Source organism: Lynx canadensis, chromosome E3 (genome assembly GCF_007474595.2).
Source record: "Lynx canadensis isolate LIC74 chromosome E3, mLynCan4.pri.v2, whole genome shotgun sequence".
Classification (NCBI taxonomy): Eukaryota; Metazoa; Chordata; class Mammalia; order Carnivora; family Felidae; genus Lynx; species Lynx canadensis.
This window is the reverse complement of record NC_044318.1, coordinates 33,098,619-33,105,900: the sequence shown is the minus strand read 5'-3', so window position 1 is coordinate 33,105,900 and position 7,282 is coordinate 33,098,619. Positions and strand designations below refer to the sequence as shown.

Here is a 7,282-nt window from a genome sequence, read left to right as displayed (position 1 = left end):
CGAGGGCCTGGAACCAAGGTCTCAGGGCCTCGGCTCCTGCTTTCCACTTACCTGACTCGCGAAGTTCTCTTTGCGTTCAGCGGCCATCATCATGCATTGGCCTCCAAGTTGTCCTTGGGGCTCAAAGAACAAGTTTCATTCCTTTTCCCCGCACGGCTTGGGAGGTCTGGATCACTCCCGGCCGGTCTTCCCTAAGTCCGGCGTCCCTCCGTGGCCACTCCTACCTCCCCAGTCACTCACCGTTGCTCTGTTTTACGGTCTTCTCATGGCAGGAGCCCCAAGTGCTGAACTGCAGCACTGGACAGTGCAGGGAGTGAGGAGCCCTGGGAAGAACTACCCATCACAGACCCTCAGCTCGGGCACTGGTGGGAGGGCCATCATGATGTGGGGTTACCGTGTCTAAACACCCCACCGTCTTCATACCTGTGCCAGGGTAAAACTGGTAAGGCCAACACTCTCCTGGGCATTGCCTCTTCTTTATTTTGGAATTTCAGTCCCTTGCAAGGGACTGAATGTTTGTGTCCCCCCCACTCCCCATCCATCCCTTGAGATCCTAACCCCCTAGTATGATGGTATTTGGAGGCGGGGCCTTTGGGAGGTGCTTAGCTCAGGAGGCTGGAGCCCTCCTGAACGGGACTGATGCCCTCATAAAAGAGACCCCAGCGGGCTCCCTTGCCCCTTCTGACATGTGAGGACACAGCGAGAAGATGGCCTTCCATGAACCAGGAAGTGGGTCCTCACCTTGATCTTGGACTTCCAGCTCCCAGAACTGTCAGAAATAAATTTCTATGGTTTATAAGCCCCCTAGTCTATGGTGTTCTTTATAGCAGCGGAAGGAACACACAAAGACATGGCCCTCCTTTGTTTATCATCGAACCGACTCCTTAAGCTCTTTGGGAAGCATTTGCTGGGCTGTGGCCACATTAGGGAGCAAACTTATCACCATACAAGCTGGGCTTTTAGCGTGGGTGATTGGGCACACTCCCTACTTTTTTTTTTTTTAGTGTTTTTTAGGTTTTGTTTTTGACACTCCCCCCCCCCCCACCCCTTCAAACTTCTGTTTAAGATCATGGGCTGTTGTGGCAGCCGTCAAATTCGCCGTCTCTGAACATCTATCTCACTGCCGGTGTTTGGGGGAAACAGGTAGGCTTACACTTGCAGGTGTGCTGGGCAAAGCAGCGTTCCTGTTTATAGGGCCCGGGTGGACACGTGTGGGGGTGTGCGGGGGAAAGAAGACAAATTCAGGGTTCGCACCTCGCAGAGTGTCCATGTTTGGCTCCCACTCTGCCCCGGCCCAAGGACAAAAAGCTTGGAGCAGAACGAAGAAGCCCTTCTGCTGTGACCGTCCTGCAACCTGGAGTCAACCCTGCCCATTTCTGTGCTGTCTTGGGATCTGGAACAGCTGGGATTACGGGCTGCTGGAGAAATCAATGTGAAAACCTCTCCGTTCCTATGCGGCCTCCCTGAACTTCTGGGGGGAACCGGAGAATCCGTGTGCAATAGGGCACTGGGCGGGGGGAGGGGAAGATTTCTGTTTTAGATTAACAGGAGGATTTATCATGCCAGAAGGTCAATATTTACCTTGGCTTCAGCTTGATGAGTATTACTTCTCTGTTCAGTGGCTCTCTCTGCTGACTTCAGCAGAACAGAAGATCTGCTTTTTGTCTGCGATAGAGGATGCTGACTGATACTTTCTTATCAGAAAGGCCTGCTAACAGAGTTGGGGAGGGGCCCACTCTTCTAGTGTGTGTGTGTGTGTGTGTGTGTGTGTGTGTGTGTGTGTGTGTGTGTGTATGTGTGTGTGTGGGGGGGCTGTCTCCTTCCACCAAGAAATCTGATCCGTCTTTGTACAAACAACCCGTTTTCAAGGCACTTTTGAACTTGCAAAAGGAGGAGAGAGCACAGGGCCCTGGACAAATCACTTGTCTCCACTCCTTGTCTGAAAAGTAATTCCGAGGACCCCTGCCTGTCCATGTCAGGCTTGTGGCAAACAGTGGAGGAGCTCAGGAAAGCCTCCCAGCCTCATTCGGCCGGTTTTCGTTACATTGAGGTTGGGAGGGAAGAGGTTCTGTGATCGCCCAAGGTCACCAAGGAAGAGAGGAGGAAGGAGTCAGCCCTGCAGTCAGGGTCCCAGCTCCAAGCCCTTATGGCTCAATGTCTTGGGCTCCTGGCAACAGTGGCTTCTGCCTCTCCCGAAGTGCTAACGGGTATTTGTGGGATGCCGAAGGCACCGGTGTGGAATATAGACACAAGCAGGTGGGTGGAGCACCGATTAGGCCAGCCAATCAGTGCTCGTGATTGAAGACCCCTAGACTCTCTGAGTTACCGCCTGACCCTTTATTTCAGGGCCCTCAAACATCCCATTTGCCACTCACCACAAGTAAGTTTTATCTTAAAAAGAAAACAAGCAAACTGTACATCCTTCACGATAATAGTCTCATATTTGTTTTAAAATAAAGTTTTGTTTCAGGGCACCTGGGTGGCGCAGTCGGTTAAGGGTCCGACTTCGGCTCAGGTCATGATCTCGCGGTTTGTGAGTTCCAGCCCCGCGTCGGGCTCTGTGCCGACAGCTCGGAGCCTGGAGCCTGCTTCGGATTCTGTGTCTCCCTTCTCTCTGCCCCTCCCCTGCTCATGCTCTGTCTCTTTCTCAAAAGTGAAATAAACATTAAAAAAAATTTTTTTTTTAATAAAATTAAGTGTGGTTTTAAATTGTTGACCATGGAATACTGGGTTTGTCCCGGGGCCTCTCAGAGTCTCGTCTGAGAAAGCTCTGCACCCTGGGATATGAGCCTCCTGTCAGCCCCACTTGGGGGTGGGGGTTGAGAAGGGGGGTGCTCTTCAATTTTATCCCTCACCAAAGCCTTGCAAATTACCATAATGAACATTTATTGTCATAAGGTGCCAGCACCATTCAAGCACTGCAGGTGAAGAATTCATTGAATTCTTTTAGCAAACCCATGCCCTAGGTGTCGTGATTATTACTCTGGTTTTACAGATGAAGGTGCTCAGAGAGATTAGGTAACACGTCCAAAGTCACAGGGCTGGTACCTGTTGAAGTGGGATTCTACTCACTGGTGTTCTCTGGGGGGAGTTTAGAGGGTATTGCTATTGAACCCTTCTCCGTTCTTCTTGGCTCCTGCGGCCCCATCTTGGGGGGGGGTGGCAGCTGAAAATCTTACGTACAAGAGTGACAGCTCAGTAAGGCTGGGTATATCCACAGGTGCCTTGGAGAGGGGAGTGGAGGACGAAGAGAAGAGTGAATTACTGAAGGCCGGACCTGGAAAGATCTTCAGAGACAACCAATACACTTTTCACTTTACAAATGAAGACACTGGGAAGGACCAGAGAGGGGAGTTTTCTGCGGGTCATCAGCAAGTGAGTGGGGGAGCCCGGAACAGACCTGGGGCTTCTGGGTCTGGGTGGTGTGGGCAGTATTATATTTCTTTTCCTGATTTTATGCATCTGTCTTTTTATCCCTTACTGTCTAAATGCAACCGCCTCTTGTTTGCAGAACTTTTGTCCAAACTGCTGGCTGCCCTTTGCTATTTTTTTTTTTTTACTTTATTTATTTTGAGAGAGAGAGAGAGAGAGAGAGAAGGGGAGGGGCAGAGAGAGAGGGAGAGAGAGAATCCCAAGCAGGCTCCACAGTGTCAGTGCAGAGCTCTATGCAAGGCTCGAACTCACAAACCACGAGATCACGACCTGAGCTGAAATCTAGAGTTGGACGCTTAACCGACTGAGCCACCCCGGTGCCCCTGCCTTTTGCCATTTTAATGCCTCCCTGAAGAGTAGTGCAGGCACCGTGAGGGTGACAACCATATTATTTGCTTCTCTACCAGCCCTCACTGTGCACAGCATGGTGCTGAACACACAGAAGCTTCCTGGTCACGTTCGTGGGGCCAGAATGAACTTACTGTCCTACATATGAAACGGAGGACCAAACTCAGACAACTGTCTCAGTCCTGAAGTTGCCGGGATGAATTAATTCTTTTCCTAAAGCTTTCCATCCTGAACGAATCCTGAGGTGTACAGAATAGTGTTATCCCCTCTTTTCTCTCTGCACCTCTCTTGTCTGGGTGCAGCCTGTAGCACTGGACAAATGACTTTAAGATAAAAACGAAATCCTTAAAAAAAAAAAATCTTGTTCCCTTCATGTCACGCCTGCAGCATAAAGCTAATTTATAGCTACATGGAATTTCTCTGGTCTTTGAGGTCTCATTATGCAAGTAAAGGAGAGGAAGGAAGAAGACAGAATGCTTACAAATTCCTGGGGGGCAGGGAATGACCTCACCACTTACTGGGTGTTAGCCAACTGCCCAGGGACCACAGTTCAGATTCCTTTTGGGGAGGCCCTGAAAATCCCCTGATAACCCAAACTCTCCAAATCTTTTAGGTCTTGAGAGAGGGATGGAGGGCAAGTTGAAGGAAGTAGTTCTAGGTCCAAGTGATATTTCCCATTGTGCACTGCCCACTCTGAGATGGACTGTATCCAACCTGAGTCCTGGTCAGAGACTCGGGACTTGGGAAGTCCACTGACGAGGCCTCAGCAGGATGTGAGAGAGCCGAGTGGAGAAAGATGGGTAGTTTGGGGAGAAGGTGAAGCCGGTTGGATATGTTTGGGGATAGGTACTCAAGAGGGTACACATTCGATATGTAAACAAGAGGACAGAAGCCGTGGGAGTGGGCCTTTCTATTCACATCCCCAACGGCATCTTTCTGTATTCCCCGAAAAACAATTCCAGAATTCTCTTACAAAATGTACTGCAGCCCATTAAGCACTTCCATATTGGATGGCTTCTCTCCAGACCTCGGGGCATTTTACAGACTAGGAGCTCTTAGTTAGGGGGGCCAAGAGGCAGCTTTGGGGCCTCTGTCAGCCCCTAGAGTGCTTCAGGGAGAATTAGAAAGACTCAATCTGGGGAGAGGGGGCACAGCCTAGATTTTGGGCCCCACCTGTCCCCTGCTTGAGGTACAGCGCTCTGGAGATCTTGCAGCCCAGAAAAGATCAACTTGGGGCCAGGCGGCCCCTGGGCTCAGTGTGGGATCTGGGACTCGCATGCCCATCTGTAAAAGGTGGGACTGTAATCCGATCTCCCCTCCCCTGAAGCTACTTTCCAGATCTGATGCCTCATGAATCGGTGATTCCAAGGACAACTTCTCACCCCCAAGTCCAGGGCTTTCCTCATTCCTGGCTACAGCTCACCTTGGAGAGAGAGAGAGTTGGCAAGGTAGAGGGTGGAGATGAAAAAAAGAGAAGATTCTAAGGAAGCCTGGGTGTGAAGTAGTTTTGTCCAAAGGGCCCTAGACCAAGAGCGTGCTCTTTTTCCGGCTTAACTCTTTTGGGCCTCTGTTTCCGCCTCTAAAAAATGGGAATGGTGGCATCTAATACCGAGGGCAACGTTGTGGGCATTAAAATCGCCCAGGTGAAATTGCCAGGCATGCAGCGGGGATCCCACGAGCGTTTGCGGACCCGAAGAGGGCTCGGTTGGGAAGGTTCTAGAGTGCGTGCGCGAGGACGCAGGCGCGACGTCTGGCTTTCCGGGCACGCGGCTCCCCCCCCCACCCCCCGGACCCCCAGCTCTGCAGCCACTGCCGCCTCCTCGGCCCCGGACCGCCGAGGGTTAATGAAAAAGCCCCACGCCCCCTTTGACGGCGCTGAGCCCACCTCGCCGAATTTGAAAAGGCGGCCCTGGAGAGGCGTGGGCGCCCCCCAGAAACTTCCAACTCGCACCCGGGCTCCGCTCGCTCGCCGGCTCGCTCGTTCTGCTCCCGGCGGGGGCCGCGGGTTCGGTCCGGCCGCGGGTGCGCTCCCGCCTGTCCTGCCGCCCGGGCTCCGGGTCCCCGCGGGCGGCCGCGCAAGATGAAGCTGGCTCTCCTCCTGCCCTGGGCGTGCTGCTGCCTCTGCGGGTCGGCGCTGGCCACCGGCTTCCTGTACCCCTTCCCGGCCGCAGCCCTGCAGCAGCACGGCTACCCCGAGCCGGGCGCCGGCTCCCCCGGCAGCGGCTACGGGAGCCGCCGGTGAGTAGCGCGGCGACGGCGGGGCCTGGGGGGCGAGCGCTGGGGACGCGGGGCGGTCGGGGGCTCGGGGCTGGAGACGAGAGGCTGGCGGGCGGAGGGCGCCGGGCGGTGGGGGGGTGGGGATGGAGCGCTGGGCGGTGGGGCTGGGGACGCGGGGCGGTCGGGGACTGGGGGCTTGGGCGGCCTGGGCCGGGGCGGGGGGGGGGGCGCGGGGTCGGGACTGCGGTGGTCTCTGGCCGCGCCCACCTTCTCTCTTCCTTTCTTTGCTCCCCCAACCTTCGCCCCTTCGGCTCCCGGCTCCGAGTGGAGGTGGCCGAAACCTGCGGGGGTGGGGGGTGGGGTGGGGAGGCGCGCGGAGGGAGCGACCGTGGCCCGCTGGGGCTGCGTGGCTCAGTCCCTGGATGTTTACCGGATCACGTGGCTCCGCCGCGCTCACCTGCGCGGCCGCGGCTTTGTGTTGGGGAGCAGGTTCCCGGGTTGCCAAGGCCGAGCGTCCGGTCTCCCGCCTGCCTCTCTTGCTTGCTGCCCAGGGATACCGGGGGGAGGCGACGGGGGGGGGGGGGACGATTCCGTCCCGTCCTGGGGGCCGGGACCGCGAAGGAGCCTCTGCTGCGCACCCCGCAGTCACCTGGGGACGTGGAACCGGGCTCCGATTGGACGGATCCGCTGCGGGGCCGGAGAAGGAGCCAGGTCACCGAACCCGAGGCGCCGGGACGCACCGGTGGCTTCCTCCTCTGCCGGCAGGTGGCGCCGTGGCCACCCCCGAGACGGTTAGGGCAGCGTCTGCTCACCGCGAGGTTGAATTCCCCCTGAAAACGCGTGAGCACGCAAGTAAAAGTTGCCAAATGCCCGTTTGCGCAGCTCAGTCGAATTCAGCATTTCCTCATTTAATAATTACAACTCACAGAGTTGTGATGGCTCTCTAGAGCACACAACGTGCATTCGTACCTTCCGTGTCTTTGGATCCTAAACCCCCTCCAGGGGTACCTATTACAGCGTTATCTTTCCTTCGGGTGAGGAAATGGAGCCCCAGGGGAAGGTCCCCAAGTTAGTGGCAACTCAGGACTGACCTTCTGTCTGCTTTCTCCCAATCCTGTCCTTTCTACCGCACCACTCTGCTTATTGTTATGGAGGAAGGCAAGAGACAGGTCCCAGCGACTTCTCCTGTGTGATATTTATTTACCAAACCCCGGAGAACTATCAAGATGAATCCTGGAAATGAATGTCTTATATAGCACCGGGGAAGCAGGGATGTTTTGTGCCG

At 55.0% G+C, this 7,282-nt stretch overlaps 1 protein-coding gene across 2 annotated transcripts in view; it reads left to right on the top strand.

Annotated features, from left to right (window-relative positions):
- The first annotated feature begins 5,840 nt into the window (after positions 1 to 5,840).
- The window catches only part of COL26A1 (collagen type XXVI alpha 1 chain), a 165,443-nt gene continuing 164,001 nt past the window's right edge, over positions 5,841 to 7,282 (top strand). For both annotated transcript variants that reach the window (XM_030301503.1, XM_030301502.1), the window contains exon 1: positions 5,841 to 6,018. In XM_030301503.1, coding sequence (XP_030157363.1) covers positions 5,861 to 6,018 — 158 coding nt within the window. In that variant the 5' untranslated portion in view covers positions 5,841 to 5,860. The remainder of the gene's footprint in view (positions 6,019 to 7,282) is intronic.